We start from the raw sequence: 21,819 nt of genomic DNA, 5'->3' as shown, positions 1-21,819 counted from the left end.
TACATTACTTTTAAAATGCAATGTTATTGAGTTATTTTCTTCTTTATGGTACTAGTTTAAAGTTGTGGCGTTAGGCATCATTTCATCTAGTTCCCATTTAATCCTACATCACTGTTCTTTCCAAATAGCATACTCCAAAGAAATGTGATTTCCTGGAAAAATACATGGTTTCAAACAATATTAATACGATCTATACGTCATCACTGAGCTCGCACTCAGAGCAAATATCAATCAAATCGGGAAGCAATAAAAAGAGCTCTAACCTATAATACTGAAGACCCCGTGCTCTAGCACTTTTTAAAGGAATGTAGCATAATCAAATGCGGAGTGAGTAATGTTTTATTAAGTTATATGTATAGAATAAATGGATTAGAAGACATTATTAATTCAATGGGACATTTTTAATGTAATCTAGAATAGCATGTTGGGTCTGTATGTTTTATGAGTTACCAGAGATATTGATTAAAGACTGAATGACATGTTACACGTAGAATAACACTGGCCTGTGCATACCCAGTTCAATGAGAACTGTTCTTGTGGTTTGCAGATTATACACTCCCTCAACTCACTTCCTGATCCCCGTTACCGTTGATCACCTATTATTCTTCTTGTATTCTGTTATTATCCTGTAGCGATCTAACTTACTATAAGTCTACTGCTGTTCGTTCGCATAGGTTGGTTAACTGGTAGATAGTGGAAAGAAGCAGTTCGTGATCAGACATAAATCGAGGTTCGACCTAATGTCTTTATATTCGTAGCGATATGACTTCTCATAACTCACTACTTGTTCCTCTCCATTTTAGGTTTCCGACCAGAGGGTTTTATGCGAGAATTAACGCTAAGATGTTTAGCTTGTATTGTAACCGTTTGACATAATTCATGTGTATGTTGTGCTTTGAGAATTCAGTTGAGTTGCGTTGATTTTCAGTTTAGCGTCCCTTTCAGCAGCAAGGCTATATGAGACGGGACGTACTGATTAACGTGGAATCCGAACCACATGAGCTCCCGCTGGGAATCGAACCAGGGCCTCCCACGCCAAAGACGCGTGCGCTAACCGCTTAGCCACGAAGGAGCTCTGAGAATTCAGTATTAAGGAAACATCGATTATGGAAATTAGAATGTCTACATACACATTTATGTAAAGAAAGAATTTTCGTTACATAATGATGCAATATTAGTATCTGCTATTTCATCCACACACTTGTCAAATTAAGTTATAAAATTACAAATTTTAGGACATTTACAGACATACAATACATTTAGTTTCTTCTTTTCAATAATAATGATAAAACTGAGGTTAACAAATTATTGATCTTTCACAATATATACAGGGTAGATGAGCAGATCTTTTATTTTAATTTTGTGTTTTACGTAAAACTGATATACTTGACCAATAGGAATACAATAAATAACATAAAATAACGGAATAAATAGTTACTTATGAACATATTATTTTCTTAATACTAAAAACCTCGTAACTACAGGAATGTAGCTCAAGAAATAATGTACGTAAGTTTTCCTATTGAAAAAAAAAAAAAAAAAACATCCTTAGTGATTTTAGCAAATCTTATACATATTTACTTCCAACATCGCTAATCAACGTCTCATCATTTTTTTATTTATTTATTTAATGGCTCAAATCAACGTCTAACAGGTCTGCTTCTAGCAATCTTGTTCCAAATTTCAATTAGAGGTCGAACCTCCATTTTGATGGCCCATAACTCGGGTACCAAAGGTTTCTACAGTAAAATATTTCACATCCGTACTAAGCAGATCAACACTAAGTTACATCAGTTCACCTGAGGACATTTAGATAAATATTCAACTAAAGTTTCATAAATTTCAAAAAAGTATATATATTTTCTGTGTCTCCGCTTTGATTTTACTATGTCTGAATAAAATTTTCAAATAAATATTCTCTCTTCTTGTTCACCTCAACTATAGGTTGGTGGGCAACATGGGAATTTTAGAACTTTTCTCTCCCTTAAGAGAGCTGCTTTATACTTTGATAAGATCTCTTCTTCGCAACTGCATCTAGATATTCTATCCTCGGTCTTCCTCTTCCTTGTTTTCCTTCTTCCTTTCCCTCCATCAGCACAATGATCCAATCGGAGTGCCGATTAAGATGGCCAAGTATGTTCTTTCATCTCTTTCCTTTATCTTCATGATTTGTCGTCCTTCATTAACTTCCTTTAGTACGTCTTCATTCTTTTTCCTTTCGGTTCACGATATGCGCAGCATTTTGCGCCAACATCACATTTCAAATGATTCCAGGTTGGATATTTCAGCTTTACTCAATGTCCGTTTATGATCCGCAAAGCGCCACGCTCCATACCAGAGTCTTAATGAATAGTTTACGAACGTCCAACGACTCATTTCTTGATGTTAGCAGCCCTCTTTTCCTATTAAATGCTTGATTAGACTGCGCTATTCTGGAACTTACGTCTTTTTCACTTCTTCCGTCCGAAGATATTAGACTTCTTAAATAGGGGACCCTCTTAACGTCTTTGATTTTCTCTCCTTCTAGCCATACGTTTGCCCCTTCCTGCCCTGCTCTTGTGCACTTTATGAATACTACAACTCATTAAATAATTGTCTGTATTGCATTGACGACGACTTAAAAAAAAGCAAGGTAAATAAGTATGTAAACAAAACAGCAACTTACTCTGCAATATTAACCATATCAAACGGGTTCTTTGTGTCGCCTAAAATTACAAGTTTTCTACCACGTTTTGGAGGTCCAATTACTTCTGATGGATTGATCTATGCACGTTAAGGAAATTTACATCCAAATATACAATGATGTTAGAAACAACTGAATATTAGTATGTTGTTGAAAAAATTTATATCAATCGAGATCTCCACGCGCGCAAGCACTGATCCTCCCTCTACCCTCAATCAGCTCGAACTGCTTGTTTTCCAATGGTTCCAGGTTTTGTTATCCTGGTCGCCAGATAATGGGCTTCTGATTGGCCTAGGGTAGTTGGAGGATCAAGCCCGAAACTCGCGTGGCTCCATCTGCTTCTTTTTTTCTTCTAATGTGTGTATACCTACTGAATTACATAATTATTCAAATTATACAAAACATGTACTATAGCATATTAGAAAGAACATTGCAAATTTTTTTGTTTCATGCAATACAAACTGCTTGATTATCACAATTAATGGTTACAGACATAGGAAAATATAATAGCAGCTATAGCGGCTGCTAAAAATTCCATGGCAAAAATGGGAAATGCACCAATAGTGTGCCACTGAAACAGTATGTTGCCCTGAACCTCAACCACCGCTAAACCATGTGGATTAGCGCCAGAATAACAAATAGCAAGTGACATAATAGAGCTCCAAATGGAAATAGGGGTCACTGTTAAATTGTATAAGGCCGACATAACAAAAGAATATAACAGAGCTTGTGCTAGACTTAAATTTTTGTGAGTCAAATTGACTCTCAATACAGAAATCTGACAGTCAACAAACAAAATTTGCGAGTCAATTGAGGGGTTCGGCCGTAAAACTTGATAACCCACAAAAGTGAGATTTCGAGAAAATCGCATTTTAATTTTTTTGAAAATCTGTATTGAAAAGTAAACATAAAAATAAAATAATACGAACATGAAATAATATTGAGTATATCTCCTTCCAAGTTATGACATGTAAACTTAATATTATTTGGAATGAAAAAAATTTAAACCCCTTCTTGCCTTTATGTGAGTGTAAAACGTGGCTTATCACGTTTTACAGAAATGAACAAAAGTGTACCACACAAGTATACTACTTGAATAATATTACTACTTAGAGTTGAGGAAGTCCGTTAAGGTACAAAATCACTACGATGCATCAATATAACAACTATTTAATTATTTGTGATAATTTTAGCTATTTGCAAAAATCTCTGTACACTGGAGGTATCCACTGGCAATCCTTTATGGCATGTAACTTTGTGTTACTTATAGGTCTCCTTATGGTGTATTTTTGTTGCGGAGAAGTTCCTGTAAATCCACCAGTTTCTTTCTTTCTTCCGTAGATTTAGTCTTTCCCCAAGATCGGGATTGTACGAGTAACTAACGAAGAGTACGTACGGTTCCGAATGACAAAACGTGAACCTTTGGAGACATTTACCTCTGTCCGTGTGGCTCTTCTTTTATATGGCTTGTTTTAGGTGAGATGTTTGAAATAAGTATTCCGTTGTCATTTCAGTGACAATAACTGAGTTTCTTGATCACTTCAATCCAATGCTTGGGAAGAGACCTGGCTTCGTGAGATCATGTGGTTCGGATTCCGTGTTAACCAATAGGTCTCATCTCATATAGCATCGCTGCTGAAAGGGACGTTAAACTCAAAATCAACTCAACTCAACCATTGCTTACACTATACACATTTTGATAGTAACGTTTGACACAGTTTTCCATACATGCAAAATCTTTATCGCTAGCCACATTTTGTGGCCGATGACTGGGAAAATTTGCGACACCGACTGAAATCTATCACTTTGTATGTACTACCATGAGCAAAATAAATGACGCGTCTCTTTATTTTGAAGTTTTTTGAAAATATCTCCGTTTTCTTTATATGTTCGAAATTTCGGAAGGTTTCCCCAGCAGGACAGGTTAATAACAAACCCGTTTTTAATATTTGTGTTAGATATTAGCTTAAAATAAAGAAATTAGAAGCAAAAAACATTAAATCGACAGAAATCTCGAGAATTACCAACTCTGCTAAAGTGGGAAATTTTCAAGAACGCGAGGGAATTCTGCAGTTCAACACGAAGCAGCGATATCTATGTCATTGAGAGAAGCGTGGATTAGATCTACAAACGAAAATTTTAACGAAATATTTCTAGTATGTCTTATTATATGCATTATCAGCGAACTCCAAATATATGAATCTATGCTAAGTATTAACGTATAGATAGTGCAAATAGTGGAAATTACCTATGGAAAAAGACGAATTGTTAGCCCAATCGTAATGAAAAATCGTCTTTACTGTAGAACAGGTTCAGCTTACGTAAGAGAGCAAATAGCTCAGTTAGGTATAGCAACGAGTTTGTATACCGAAGGTAGACGGTTCGAATCCCGTGAAAGTACTGTTGTCATTTTTATCACTAAGGTTATTTTATTTATTTTTTATTTGGGAAAGAATCAAATTGTAACATATGTGTAAAACTCATGACGATACCAAAAAAAAAAAAAAAAAAAAAAAAGAAAAAGAAAAAAAAGAAAATATCGTCAAACACACAAACAATACTTAATTCCCGGCACTCTTTATTCTACATGCCATCTCTCAATTTTTCGATACAGCCCCCTTAGTACTATGAAACTCTCTTCTTCCATAGTGAAATGGAAAAAGATCATACAATTGCCACTACTTTACAAGAATATAAACCAAAAACGTCAGTAGAAAGCACATTATAAAATTTACTTTTTGAGGCTCGTTTTGGTGCCCCTCTTTCTCTGGCGCCCCGGGCAGTCGCCCGGCCCTTAGTCCGCCCTTGAAAGTACGGACGCATAACTAAGGACTGCGGAGGAGAGGTTAACCTTCATGTTATGCCACTGGTTTGACGTGTTTGAAATGTTCAGTAAGTGATCAGTTGGTGAAATAATTTCGACGGTTACTGATGTTTAAAGTTTAGCTAAGACAAAGCTACCTAATCAAATACATTTGATATCGCGATGTCACAATTTGATTTTTCCTCACATAAAAAAGATAAAAACAATAGTAATAAAAACCCTTACTCGTACTGGGCTCCTAACTAACTAACAACCTAATTCTTACAGACTAGTTGCTCTGACCAACTGAGTTTCGATTTCTTACGCGAAAGAAGTCTGTTATATTAAGAGGCATGCTTTTCATTATCAAAACTGTTCGAAGTAATACGAACATGGCTTAAGAACAGAGACGGAACTGAATTACCACTCGATTGACCTTGAGGGCAAATCACCAAAGCGTAGCTATAAACGTAAGTTCAGCATGCATTTCTCTGGAGTTGTGTTCAGTATTCCTATCTGCCAGTCATGCTTGTTCGTAGGAGTAATATGTTACAAACCTAACCTTTCGATAGAGCACAATGACAGAGAATCAAAATTAATGAATTCTTGCCCTTGTGAACTTGGGATACCACCATGTGCAATAAAACTGTCGCGTCTTCTGAAGTGATATTTTATCGAAAATAACTCGTTTTCCTTTATATATCCGAAGTTTTTTAGGGTTTCAAAATGAGGAAACGTTACTGACAAACAAGGACGCATTTAGAGGTGGGTCCAGGTGGTCCGGACTCCCCTCTGAAATCCCAACTTCTCTGTAAATTTAGCCTAAATTTAAGGATTATCTTTTAAATTTTATTATAATTTATCCTAATATTGAAGTCGGACTTCTCCCGAAATAAATTACTGCATACGTGCCTGCTGACAATTTTCAATATATTCCTTAAATAAGTAAAATAACTAAATTAGGAGCAAAAAGCTTCAACACGGGCTAACTTTTGTCCACTGCCAATATTGTTAGAAGGGATATTAATAGCAAAAACTGCTAGGCAATTTTCAAGAACACGAGGGAATTCTGCATTTCAACACGAAGCAGCGACATCTATGTCATTGAGAGAAATGTGGATTAAATCTACAAACTAAACTTTTAACGAATATTTCTAGTATGTCTTATTATATGCATTATCTGCAAACTCCAAATATATGAATATATGCTAAGTATTAACATAAAGATAGAGCAAATAGTGGAAATTATCTATGGAAAAGGACGAATTGGTAGGACGATCGTAATGAAATATCGTCTTTACCGGAACAGGCTCAGTACACGTAAGAAAACAAATAGCTCAGTTAGTTAAAGCAACGAGTCTGTATGCTGAAGGTAGCGGGTTCGATCCCGTGGAAGTGCCGTTATCATTTTTATCACTACACTACGGTTATTTTTTTTATTTTTTTATTTGGGAAAGAATCAAATTGTAACGTATGTGTAAAACTCATGACGATACCAAAAAAAGAAAAAATGCTGTTGTCGCACTTGCATTAGCGTCCCTAATTTTGTTTGCAAACAGTTTCGTAATCATTTCCCCTGTGCTCACTGCTCACCATATGCTCGCTGGCGCATAACGAATGTTTCCCAGTAAATGTTAATTCTAATTTGGAGAATTTTATAAAGTTTCACAATATTTCTCACTAGATAGTCTTCTATCTACGGGTTTGGATATTTTGATAACAGATTTCCCTATTAAATGTTTAATTTTCCCTAGATGTTTAATTACGGAAAAGTTTTACAATGTATTTGTATTGAATTGAAATTGTTTTGAATTTACTACAAAAGGTAAGTAGACCGAAGGAGGAGAAGTCAAGTAATTGATATTCTACGTAAAAGCAACCTATTGTAGAATGATGATGCTTCTTACCTTCAGGACATAATCTTTACGTTAGAGAGTCAGACAGAGAAAAATCCTGGTTTTTCCTCCTCTATGACCACCCATCTTAAACCTCTACATATCATTGTTCGTCTCACAAAATTTCGGTGCTCCAAAAACATTCAAATAATAATAATAATAATAATAATAATAATAATAATAATAATAATAATAATAATAATAATAATAATAATAATAATAATAATAATCCTGAACATGCCATCCTTACATAATGTAGGATATCTTAGTTTCCTAGTTTAAATCTTAAATATCTTAGTTTAAAATGCTTTCTTTAGTACTTATTTGAGCAACCATGTAGGAGGGGGTACGACTTTTTATTTTGCCCCTCTCATTTCAGTAGCCTTCCAACAGAAAGTAATTTTTTATAAGCAGGACAGACAAAATGAATAAGAAATATATTTACAGCATCCTCTCCCCTTTCATGATTGGAATATCACGTAATATTTTTTATTCTACGAAAGATGGCCCTGTGCGGTTAGGGGTAGGTAACTAAAAAAATACCTAATATATAGCGCCCCTTGATTGTAATATTACCGCTTCTTTATTTGTACGAGGGAGCCCCTACACAATCAAGGGTGACAAAAAGAATAGGAAGAGTGTCTATTGATTCCAGTGGTGGATCCAGCACGAACTCCTGGGGGAGGGGAGGGGAAGTGAAACATTCTTTTGATGATGTGAAGCTGTCACAAATTACCACTTAACTAAACTAAACAATAGTGGGGGGAACCGGAACCCAGTCAGTTTAAATTGATGTAAAAGTTTAATTTTTGGCTTCATATTAAAGTTTTGGTTTCAAATGAGAATTTCAGTCCAAGTGGTCAATGATCAAATCTCGTGGGGCTCTTCAGTGTAGGCTAATACGGCCCCCTAATGAGAAAAGGCAAAATTATTAACATGTTTATAACTTTCGAATTTTTCGTCTATTTTAAAGAAATATTTTGCTTCGTATTAAAGTGTTGGTTCCAAATGACAAATTCAGTCCGAGTGGACAATGATCAAATCTCCGGGGGGGTCTTCAGTATAGGGGGCTACGGCTCCCTTATGGGAAAAGGCAAAAATATGAAAATGCTTATAACTTCCGAATTTTCCGTCTATTTTAAAGAAATTATTGGCTTCATATTAAAGTCTTGGCTTCAAATGACAATTTCAGTCCGTGTGGACAATGATCAAATCTCGGAGGGCTCTTCGGTGTAGGGATTTCGGCTTCTTTATGGGACAAGATTCACGTAGTTGATATTGCAAAATTGTTTTGTATATATAAGTGGAAACTTGCACCATTTGGTTAATTTTACCTCTTATGTTTTGCAGATTCATATTCCAAGCAATAATTACTTCGCAGAGCTAAAAGAAGGCACTTACTAGTTTCATTAAAATGAAATGTCTTTTATGAGAGGAGCAGACGAACGAACAGGCACCCAAACGTTGGTTGAGTCGTACGGTTGAAACTCGTTAAGCTCGCTTCAATTATTATTATTATTATTATTATTATTATTATTATTATTATTATTATTAATATTAATAATAATAATAATAATAATAATAATAAAGCATTGCAGGGACCTTTGGTGCAGGGGGTCCGTGGCTCGATTCCACTTCGTGCCAAGTGAAATTTGAGGTGGACAAATACCGTGTGCATGGGTATGTGTTTTCTTGAGATTTTCCATTTTCCTCCCACTTTCTTCATTTCACCATTTCATTCATCATCATTCTCCCTTAGCGTAGGTGCATAATCGTCCAACGTTAAACTAGATATTGCAATTTCAATAATAATAATAATAAAAATTAATTCAACTGAAAGGACTGTAATTTATGTGGACAGTAATTATCATAAATATGCAACCATTATAAAAACAATGCTTTGAGTAGAAAGATAATCCTTCCCAAGTGTTAACGAATACGCACGAGATAAGACATGTCTCGAGAAAGAGACAAGACGCGCTTTGTGACATCCAAGATAATACGAGGCAAATGTTTTGGACACGAGATAGCTTGTAAAATGTCTCGTCTTGTCTGGAATGTCTCGAAAACAAAAGTCTAAGTTTTAAAATTATTTTTCAAGATCTATTCTCTCAGAAGTAGCTCTCTGCCTTAAAATTAATAACGACATTTGTGATTTTAAAAAAGATAAACAATGCCTAAAGTTAATAGTTATTTTTTCGAAAAGAAGCTTCATTAAGGGTGAACCTGAAAGATGTTCACAAACTTCGGGAGGTGATTCGTGACATCAAAAGGAGACAAAGGGTCCTCTTGCAGTTTTCGAATTCAGCTTCGTTGTCGAGATACAGGGTTGCCAACTGGTCGTGTTTGAGAAACTCACTGGGAATAAATTCAAGTCCAAGAATAAACTACTACTCATATATTTTTCAGGTCAATTGACTTATACCATGTTGTAAGGTCAAATATTTATTTATGAAGTGTGTACAAAATTCGCCAGGGTCTTTTCTGAGAAAATCGTCGAGAAAAAGTCACCTCCAAGAATAAACTACCCCTCGTAAATTTTTCTAAGAGAAATATCTGATACTGCAATATAGGGTTGTTAATTAAATATTGATTAATGAAAAATAAACAAAATTGTTAAAACCATTTTTGAGAAAATAGCGTTTTTCGATTTTCGGCTGTTTGTAAACCATACTTATTTTAGGTGGTAGGAAAAAATGGAAAAGCTCCTGTAAGAATACTAAGTAAACCCTAAGTTTAAAATTTGGTGTAGATAAGTTGAACGGTATGGCCTCTAGGCGAGTGCATATAAAAGTGTGCCGAACGGACGGACCGGAAGGACGGGTGTCGAAAAGTCACATTTTCGGTATGTAGACGCCATGAAACATGTAAATCCGTTGAAATCTGAATTTGATATTATTTTCACAATCACTATATTTTCTTCTCTCTTTTGTCGCTCGAAAAAGAAAAGCCTGAGTTTACCACAAAAAGCTAGGGAGTTTCTCAAAAAATATTCAATTACAGGGCCACCACACTAAACTTTTTCAATTCAATTTCTTAACTGTGTTAGGCCGCAGTTGTTACTGAAGTGTGTATTTGGATAATACGAATAAAATTATCGTATTATTCAAATACATCGAATGTCAGATTATCGAATAAAAAACTTCGGGAAAGTCGTTCAAAAAGAACACGTCAGGAGTAACCTACCTCTTGTGAATTGTTTCGAACAATGAGTTAAGATATACTTTTGGTTATTAATGAAATATTTATTTGCGAAATTTGAACAAAATCGCCTGTCGTTCGAGAAAATTGTCGGGGAAAAAACCTTGACCCCAAAAATAAACTATCCGTTGTAATTGTTTTTCATAGAAATGACTTATACTAAAATATAGGGTTATTAATGAAATACTTATTTATGAATTATCAATAAAATTGTCCGAGTATTTTTTGAGAAAATCGTGAGGGAAAAATAACTCCCCGAATAAACTATCTCTTGAGGATTCTTTCAGGGTAAGCGAGTTATTCCATATTACTAGGTTTTTAATGAAATATTTATTTCTGAGTACGAACAAAATTGCTTGACTCATTTTGAGAAAACCGTGGAGGAAAAACACCCCCAAGAGTAAACTACCCCTCGCATATTTTTTCAGGACAAACGAGTTTTGCCATATTGTTCGGTTATTAACGAAATATTTATTTTTGAAATATGAATAAACTCTTTTGAGTCGTTTTTGAGAAAATCGCCCAGACAACACTCCACCAAGAATAAACTACCCCTCGCATTTTTTTAGGACAAACGAGTTATGCCATATTGATAAGTTATTAATGAAATCTTTATTTATGAAATATGAACGAAAACATTTGAGTCCATTTTGAGAAAATCACTGAGAAAAAACTCACCCCTTAGTATAAACTACCCCTTGTAGATTTTTCTCAGATAAATGCCTTATACCACAAAATAGGGTTGCTAATTAAATATTGATTTATAAAAAAAGAAAGAAAACAAGATCGTTAGAGCCAGTTATGAGAAAATATCTTTTTTTTATTTTCATCGTACAGGAAACTACCCTTGTTTTGGGAGTAGGAGGGAAATAAAAAAAACTATAGGAAATACTATGAAAATCTTAAACTAAAATTTGGTGCAGATAAGTTGAACGGTATGGCTTCTAGGCGAGTGCACAGAAAAGTGTAGCGAACGGACGGACGAACTGATGGACATGTATCGAAAAATAACTTTTTCGGTGTTAGGGGCTATAATACGTGTAAATTCGTTGAAATCTCAAATTTGATTTTTTTTTCGAACACCATACTTTCTTCTCTCATTTGTCACTTCAAAGTAAAAGGAACTCAGAACTACAGATAAAAGACACCTACTTTTACACATAGACATTTATTGATTTAAAACTGTTTTAGTTTGTGTCATTTCACTTCCAATTGAAAGGTTTTACAATGATTAACGGCATACCAATGACGAGACGGAAGTTTTCAGGAAGTAAATGCATTCAGAAGTCTAGATTGCATTACAGCCTGTTTTTATTTCTGCAATTGTTAACAGCTGTAATTTCGTCCAAACGCTACATGAAATAATTTTTGGTTGACGTCATTGTATTACTATTTTAGTATTGTTCTCTTCAGACTTGGTTGAAGTTTTGTCTTAACGGTTATACATTTTTTCTTTCTTATTTCATCGTTACACATAAGAACAAAATGTTATGATGAGTGGATAGATTCGAACCTACGAACATTGAGTTTATATTCTTCCAACACTTTACCAATGGACCAAGCTTTGTCTTCACGTTAACGCCGGTTACAGGGTTTACTACGATTTAAATAAAATGGCTGGCTGTTAGAATTCTCTGCTCACATATTTCGATAAATAATTTTCATTGCTTCGTAGATACGTAGAGCAATGTTTAGATACACATTTTAGGAGAGTGAATTTTGGTGTATATAATAATTTCATGCCAGGTAAAAGCTAGATAAGTTTTGATAAAATGTTTCATATGTAGTTCTCAATAATAAGCTTGCTGTTCGGAGTGAAGTTCCAAGGTTCAGCATTGCCTAGCAGTTTTTGCTATTAATATCCCTTCTAACAATATTGGCAGTGGACAAAAGTTAGCCCGTGTTGAAGCTTTTTGCTCCTAATTTAGTTATTTTACTTATTTAAGGAATATATTGAAAATTGTCAGCAGGCACGTATGCAGTAATTTATTTCGGGAGAAGTCCGACTTCAATATTAGGATAAATTATAATAAAATTTAAAAGATAATCCTTAAATTTAGGCTAAATTTACAGAGAAGTTGGGATTTCAGAGGGGAGTCCGGACCACCTGGACCCACCTCTAAATGCGTCCTTGTTTGTCAGTAACGTTTCCTCATTTTGAAACCCTAAAAAACTTCGGATATATAAAGGAAAACGAGTTATTTTCGATAAAATATCACTTCAGAAGACGCGACAGTTTTATTGCACATGGTGGTATCCCAAGTTCACAAGGGCAAGAATTCATTAATTTTGATTCTCTGTCATTGTGCTCTATCGAAAGGTTAGGTTTGTAACATATTACTCCTACGAACAAGCATGACTGGCAGATAGGAATACTGAACACAACTCCAGAGAAATGCATGCTGAACTTACGTTTATAGCTACGCTTTGGTGATTTGCCCTCAAGGTCAATCGAGTGGTAATTCAGTTCCGTCTCTGTTCTTAAGCCATGTTCGTATTACTTCGAACAGTTTTGATAATGAAAAGCATGCCTCTTAATATAACAGACTTCTTTCGCGTAAGAAATCGAAACTCAGTTGGTCAGAGCAACTAGTCTGTAAGAATTAGGTTGTTAGTTAGTTAGGAGCCCAGTACGAGTAAGGGTTTTTATTACTATTGTTTTTATCTTTTTTATGTGAGGAAAAATCAAATTGTGACATCGCGATATCAAATGTATTTGATTAGGTAGCTTTGTCTTAGCTAAACTTTAAACATCAGTAACCGTCGAAATTATTTCACCAACTGATCACTTACTGAACATTTCAAACACGTCAAACCAGTGGCATAACATGAAGGTTAACCTCTCCTCCGCAGTCCTTAGTTATGCGTCCGTACTTTCAAGGGCGGACTAAGGGCCGGGCGACTGCCCGGGGCGCCAGAGAAAGAGGGGCACCAAAACGAGCCTCAAAAAGTAAATTTTATAATGTGCTTTCTACTGACGTTTTTGGTTTATATTCTTGTAAAGTAGTGGCAATTGTATGATCTTTTTCCATTTCACTATGGAAGAAGAGAGTTTCATAGTACTAAGGGGGCTGTATCGAAAAATTGAGAGATGGCATGTAGAATAAAGAGTGCCGGGAATTAAGTATTGTTTGTGTGTTTGACGATATTTTCTTTTTTTTCTTTTTCTTTCTTTTTTTTTTGGTATCGTCATGAGTTTTACACATATGTTACAATTTGATTCTTTCCCAAATAAAAAATAAATAAAATAACCTTAGTGATAAAAATGACAACAGTACTTTCACGGGATTCGAACCGTCTACCTTCGGTATACAAACTCGTTGCTATACCTAACTGAGCTATTTGCTCTCTTACGTAAGCTGAACCTGTTCTACAGTAAAGACGATTTTTCATTACGATTGGGCTAACAATTCGTCTTTTTCCATAGGTAATTTCCACTATTTGCACTATCTATACGTTAATACTTAGCATAGATTCATATATTTGGAGTTCGCTGATAATGCATATAATAAGACATACTAGAAATATTTCGTTAAAATTTTCGTTTGTAGATCTAATCCACGCTTCTCTCAATGACATAGACATCGCTGCTTCGTGTTGAACTGCAGAATTCCCTCGCGTTCTTGAAAATTTCCCACTTTAGCAGAGTTGGTAATTCTCGAGATTTCTGTCGATTTAATGTTTTTTGCTTCTAATTTCTTTATTTTAAGCTAATATCTAACACAAATATTAAAAACGGGTTTGTTATTAACCTGTCCTGCTGGGGAAACCTTCCGAAATTTCGAACATATAAAGAAAACGGAGATATTTTCAAAAAACTTCAAAATAAAGAGACGCGTCATTTATTTTGCTCATGGTAGTACAAGACTACAAAGTGCAATTTAAGTCATTACATATTCATTGCATGTGAAACATGGTAAAGCACAATCCCACTACAAGAGAAATACAGCTCGATAAAAAAATAACGATGTATGTTCCTTTCGCTAGAAACATTCTATATACTTAAAATATATCACCACGAAAATCAGGATGTTGATAACAAGGGTAATTTAATTATTTGACAGAAATAAAGCCCATTTTTACGTAAAACTTGATATCCCATCAATGTGTAATTGCTTGCACATAGGGTAACGTTTCCGTACCTTATGATCATGATATTCCTTGTTCTTCCTGCTGCAACTTGTAGAATTTTCGGAAATATAGTCAGGATCTTCATCGTTATCGTCAACAACACTAGACATCACCAAATCGACTTCCATATTCTGTGGATGCCGGCATATTGTCATCTATTTCCACCATATTGATTGTGGCTTACCATGTTTTACTTCAAGCACGTTGTGGTTTCCCATGCTTTATGTAGTCACCTACAACATCTACCGACGAAATTTTCAACCACTTGAAACGACTGTCTTACGCGTTCACCCAAGACAAGGTAATTACAGTTCAGAACTCAATTTCGCTCGGTCGGTGGGTTACCATGTTTTACGCCCGAGCCCCTCAATTACAAGTGAACTTACTAATGAAATTCTCATTCATTACTTTTAAAAAATGCACAGTACTTACCTACTACATAGGCATCACACCGTTTCTATATTAAATTCCCATACACAGTTTTCAGAAAAGAATTTCGCAGTTTTTCTTTTAATAAGGGGTAAGGCTACATTCCTTTATGATACACAGACAAGAACCTGGCAGTTTTTTTTTTCATCAGGATAACAGCACATTTCTTCTTTAACTACACACCATATACAAACAAATTTGAAAAGTTACTTTCGCCTCTGCTTCATCGTCTCAAAAGCGGCTACAGCTTTCCAGTATGGAAATTCCACTACAAATGGTCCATTGTTGCTTAGGAACATAAGATTGTTCAAGTTTGTGTGTTTCAGCTAACTTTTGTGACTGAGTTTAATTCTATATTGAGTACTAAATGCTCTTTCACAAGGAACACTACTTATTGGCAAAACCAAAACACAAAAAGCCAAAAGTGAATAATCAGGGAAAATTTCTTTCACTTGGGAATTGTCTTTCACGAACTTGCAACACAATTTTTTCAGAGGAGGTTCTTCAAGTCACTCAATGTGTGCTTGAACATTGTAAAATCGCCACACATTCTTTCCTTATTTGCGACAGAGGCAAATCTATCAACGATCACCTCCAACTGGGAACTTCCATAGGTAGCAAGATTTTCTAGGGATGTGGGGTACTTCTTGGGACTGAAGATGACATTAAACGAGTTTAAAATGTCTAGGGAAACATTTGGGAATCTTGCCTCCAAATTGTCAATTACATTAACAATGAACTTATTCCTTACATTTTCAATTTGCCGTTGACAGATTTCAGATGAAAAACGAAGCTCTGTGTCCTTGTATTTCATCCAGAAATTCTCCTCGGTATATACTCTTCAGTTGAAGAACACTTTGTTTAGTGGCATTCACTAATGGCTATATCGTTGACAAATCTATCTGTACGTATTCATCAGTACACCAAATTTGTTTCACAACACATTACGTCCTTACAGTGATAAATAACTCGCAACAAATGAAACTACCGGGCGGAAATTTTGCGAGTCAAATTTGAGTTGGGTTTAATTTTAGTTTAGCGTCCCTTTCAGCAGCGAGGCTATATGAGACGTGGACCTACTGATTAACGTGGAATCCGAACCACATGAGCTCCCGCCGGGAATCGAACCCGGGTCCCTCACGCCAAAGACGCGTACGCTAACCGCTTAGCTACGAGGGAGAGTCAAATTTGACTCGCAGCTTAAAATTTTACGGGTCAAAGAATCGACAAAATGATAGATTTACGCGTCAATCGCTAGGAAACGCGAGCTCTGATATAATTTTTATAATACAGCACATGCTAAAGGAAAGGTCATGCTTGACACTGGTGTTACCCATACAATATAACCAGATAATACTTGACGTGCGCGGTAGAAATGCCAGAGTAGCGACAATGGACACGAACGTATGATTTGGAAATATCTAGGATACACTGATAACATATTTGTCGATAAGTCAATTTGTATTCCCAGGTATGTAAACATTTGAGTGGAAGTAAGTACAGATTTTTGGATATTAATAGAAAAAGTAGTAGATAAAATATGTAAATTAGTGGGAGAGCCAGTGAGTAAAATATCGTTGAAGCATAGTATGAACTTCACTAAATGTACAACAGAATCTCGAGAACAGTGAATTGTTGCATGATTAGCTTTGAAAGGGCCCATCCCATAGGTAATCTACTGAAACGAAAAAATTGTCCTGCGCATTTAATGCCAAAATATCTACGAGTATGCAATGATAACAGGATATAATAAAAACCTTGGTTGAAGTCAATTTTAAGGAGATAATCTTGAGGAAGGGTTTGCAAGTCTGTCATTCGAGCCAGAGTAACACGATACACTGTCTTATAGAAACGATCGTATATTGTCATCACTGAGTTAGCTTAGGAATGCGGAAGACGGGATAAGCATTACCAATATGAGACATTGATTCCACTATCCTTGCATCTTCCAATTGCATTATCGCAGGTAAATATTTTGAGTCTGTACATCACAATCCTCTAGGAGCATAGTGGGGGGGGGGGAGGAGGAGGAATATGTGTCACGGCGCACAAGATGTATCCGCTGTGTCGAAGGACAGTGGGTAGGGATCACCTAATATATATGTAAATATGTTAACATGGATTCAGCTTCTGGGGAATCATTACCCACACTAGACACTTGAGAGTCAATATCACTAAGATCATCAGTGTCACTATCACTATCAGTTTGAGAAGAAGGCTGATTATATCACTATCTGGCTAATTAACACGGAAGATCACTAATCTGACTAATTAACATTCTCCAGAATTCTCAGTCCCCATTCTCAGTTAGTTAGTGCCAGGACTCTTGGGATTAGTAGATCACAAAGAACATCCACTTGGCGCTGTTAGGCAACAGGAAAAAAAAAAAAAAAAAAAAAAACACGAGGAACTTCTGGCAGCCAACGAATATCTTAAGATTGGAGTCAAACTGGGCGACAAGGTCGGTGACTGGATCGTTCAAAACCGAAAGCTGGTCCGGCCAATCTTCCGGTGGGTTGACCGGGTACCCTTCCACAGACAGAGGTGTCCAGAAATCGAAGACAGGAGGCTCATGGCTTGAGTTTGGTTGCAGACGGTGGATTCGCTGTCGTCTTCTTATACTTCTGCTGCAGCGCCGAGGTCCGAAAGGGCTGCGGTGGATGTACAATCGTGAGACCCGGAATGTTTGTAGTGTCGGCAGTGCGGTTGTCGTACTACAAAGAAATGCACAACAGATTAATGCGTTCCATCAAAAATTGTTTGTTTGCTGGAGAAAGAGATAAGAGATAAAAATGTATCAAAGCTAAGCAGCGTCTCTTTTGCTCAAACCAGAATCCTATTTAGATACAAGCGATGTCAGCATCCAAGTCAAAAGAGGCTCCTGTGGTTGTAATAGATTCACGCAGATGCAGCTGCTGTCGAGTTTCTTGCATGGTACGAAACTGTGCGGTGACTGCTTTCAACGCCCGAACCATAGCAACATTTGGGTCACGTGTGAAAGGGCAAGAAGTATCATCAGTGTTCATAGTTTGAGGTTAAAGAAAATGATGAAGTGATGGTTGATATAGTTTACGAGTTTGCGCTGGTGGCTTAAAAGTAGACATTTCTTTGACGTCGACGCGACGCTAAGCACTAGTCGAAGTAGTAGTCCTTGCAGCGCACGGGCGATAAACAACAGGATGCATTATGAAGGCTTTTGAACTGAGATACTGGCGATGGAAGAAGAAAGTTCACCAAAATTTCCTGGGGAAAATTGTGTATCTTCAGCAGTAAACGTCCGTAGTGGCACTCGTGACGCGTCGTAGGGCATTCTACTGTGAAGTGGACACGAGAAATAAATGTGGCGTCCACGACACGTGTACTGCGGAGCTCATAATATAGCTAGAGTTGCAGACAACTGACCAAAAAGAACTATGAGGTGAAAGGCCCTTGCGTAGAACGGGTACACGGTAAGAAACCAGAACAGGGAGAACAGCGACGCGGAATCTGGAATTAATCGAAATCCCCACGCGCGCAAGCACGAATTCTCCTTCTACTCTCAGTAAACTCGAACTGTCTGTTTTCCACCCGTCTCCTAGGTTTTGTTATCCTGGTTGTCAAGTGGTGGCTTCCGATTTCATCGATTGATTCCGTTCAGGAATTTTGAGACCAAATACATTGTGATTTGCAACTCTGAAGCATGGACTGAGGCAGTCTAGAATAAGTCAACCGGTTCGGCAAAGCGTCACGGTATAAACTAAACAGGGACAGAGATAACGTACGTTTCTCCATACATAAAGTCGTAATTTATTTCAAATATTGCAAAGTAACGGAGAAACGCGATGTGATGGCATAGGAGGAAAGATAATAAATATTCTTATACAGTGGAATAGCTTTCTTTTTTTTTTTTTTTTTAAAAAAAGTTTTAGAGGACTTGACAGAATACTATAAAAAACGCAAATTTCTGATTTGAACGAACAAAATTGATTACTGAGCAGCACGAGAGAGAATGCAACAATACCATATTTATTTAGGATCACAGAGTGACATATATATATATATATATATATATATATATATATATATATATATATATATATACAGGGTGTTTCAAAACACCGACACCGTTTGGGAAATGATTCCTGACGCACACACACACACACACACACACAAAAAAAAAAAAAACTTTAAAGGACCATAGCTCTAAAACCGTATAGGACCTACCGTACTTGGGTCAAGACTTCACTAAGGAACTAATAAGGGTACTATCCAAAAATACATGCTTCAGAATCCTGAGGTACTCAAGAAGTAATTTTTATAGAGGGAGTGTAGCTACGGGCATATAATTTGAAGTACTCTCAAACTACCTCCATAAAAATTGTCGCCGAATTATCACATGATTCTGAAACTTGGATATTTGGATAGGGCACATATCAGTTCCTAACTGAAGTCTTGTCCCAGCTAAGAAAGGTCTCATAGTTTTGGAGCTATGGACCTTTAAAGTTCATTTTTTCATGTTTTCGGCAGCCTATAACTCTGAAAGGAAGAACTTGTGCACCCAGGTTGGTCTATGGTTTTCGTCTTATTTTGGTGTCAGGAATCACCTCCCAAACGTTGTCGGTGTTGTTTTGAAACACACACACTCTCTCTCTCTCTCTCTCTCTTTCTCTTTCTCTTTCTCTCTCTCTCTCTCTCTCTATAAATATATATATATATATATATATATATATATATATATATATATATATATATATATATATATATATATATATATATATATATATATATATATATAAAATTACAATTTCAAATGATTGACCCATACTACTATCCCACGTCTTGCTCATTAAGTTAATGGAACTGCATAGATGAACTCATGAATAATAAGCAGAAAGAATCGGAAAAACACTCTGAAAATCCAAAGACGTCCATCAGTTGACAGTATTTCAGTTACTATTTTCATTATACATACACAATTACGATTCTGCTTATACTATATTTATCTTCGTTCCGCACTCTATAGGTTTCCCCTCCAATGTTCTTAACCAAGACGGTTTGCACACCGTGCGTACTTCTCATTTGAACGACGTGACTCGTTCATCTTAGAATCTCGACATAATTATCATACTTATTACATTCGGTGACGTTATTATATATTGTGAATTTCCGCTATATTTAGTTTTCGTTAGTTACCAGTTTGTTTATATTTTTATATCAATTGTTTGCCTCAAAGTTTTGTTTCCGGAAATCCTCGGTCTTCCTTTGTAATTGAGACCTAATTTTCATATCCATACAATACACAGAGAAAACTTGGACGGCCTTTGTGTAAGATATTAAGCCAGCCGTCCCTTCAAAGAGAATAGTTTTGTTTCTTTTAATTAGCTTATCAACTAATTGTGGCCTTTAGTCTCAAGTTCGTTATTTCTTCATGAATAGAATTTTTTACTTTTATGTATAGGTGCGCCTTTCAAAATACTGTACTATATTATAATATTGCAAAGCCTAAAGTTGAGGAGAAAAAAAAAAAAAACTTCCAAACAAAGCCGTCTAGTTATCAAAAATATATTATTATGCATTTCAAAAGAGAATTATAGTATAAGAGTTAGTCAATAAACGTTGTATGCAAACTGTATCATTCATCTTAACTTGCGAGGACATGTTGAAACATTGTAGTTTGCAATTTAATTGCTGTTTCTCACTACTCGCTAGCTACAGCCTACTGATGACATCGCCTTCAAATTTTCGAAGAACACCTTCAGTCGGTATACATTACAAAGGATACAACAGTACCATCTTCTAAGGTCACAGCCAAGCCTTTTTTAATTTTTGCATACAATGGGCCTGGTTTGAGTCCAAGTTCTTGTAGACGTTTAGCATCTAATTTTCCAGGGAGATCTTTTTCTTGAATAACAAATCCAAAACAAGGTACGCGATGATAGATTGCACCAGCAGTTACTTTAACATTAGAATCTTCATACCTGCAAATAAGTAAAATTATAAATAGTGTACAGAATAACTTATTTATTAGCTTACGTTCCATGAAAATATATTATAACTAGACAGAAGAAAGCTCCAATCATGAATCGAATTACATAATTAGGACAGCTGCGTTAAGTATTCCATTTCTCGGAAGTCCATGCAGATTAACAAATAAAACTACTGAGAATAGAATTAAAAACTAGTTGCACATATTTCAATCATATCAACATACACAGCAGTGCATCGCAGCAAAGTTCCGCAAAGAAAATTCGGTTGGCAAACAAAAATTGGCCTGCAATGCCGGAAGCATGTTATACAGAAACATGAGTTTTGAGTAAAATCGGCGATTTCGAGGCCCGAAAGAAAGAAAGAAAACTATTAAAGGTAGAAATATAAGGTTTGGAATTTAAGCAGATATTCGAGAGATGTGTTCATATATCAAATTTCACACTCATAGCTTCAACCATATTCGCGTACTGGACCCTTAAATTATACAGTTTTCAGGCTCACTGATTCACTCATCACACTGATTAGGTACTTCCCAATGAGACAGAGACGTGAAACTCTGCATAAAGGTTTGAATATAGAAGAAGTCCGAAATTTGAGGAATGTGCTATAGGGAATTTTTTATGCGTGAAAAACTGCCCTCAGCCAATCAGAAATCGGGAACGGGTTCCTTTATTGAACACATCATGTGGATAGTGGTGACGCTGTCAATC

At 35.9% G+C, this 21,819-nt stretch overlaps 1 protein-coding gene across 7 annotated transcripts in view; it reads right to left on the bottom strand.

Annotated features, from left to right (window-relative positions):
* The window catches only part of LOC145678605 (zinc phosphodiesterase ELAC protein 1-like), a 63,494-nt gene that overhangs the window by 11,977 nt on the left and 29,698 nt on the right, over positions 1-21,819 (bottom strand). For all 7 annotated transcript variants that reach the window (XM_081748950.1, XM_081748946.1, XM_081748952.1 and 4 more), the window contains 2 exons: positions 20,904-21,099; positions 2,666-2,763 (listed from right to left, as the gene is read on the bottom strand). In XM_081748950.1, coding sequence (XP_081605076.1) covers positions 2,666-2,763; positions 20,904-21,099 — 294 coding nt within the window. The remainder of the gene's footprint in view (positions 1-2,665; positions 2,764-20,903; positions 21,100-21,819) is intronic.

The sequence above is a fragment of the Thermobia domestica genome, chromosome 2 (genome assembly GCF_964235325.1).
Source record: "Thermobia domestica chromosome 2, izTheDome1.hap1.1, whole genome shotgun sequence".
Taxonomy (NCBI): Eukaryota; Metazoa; Arthropoda; class Insecta; order Zygentoma; family Lepismatidae; genus Thermobia; species Thermobia domestica.
Note: the sequence above shows the minus strand (reverse complement) of the source record. Positions and strands in the feature narration are given on the sequence as shown.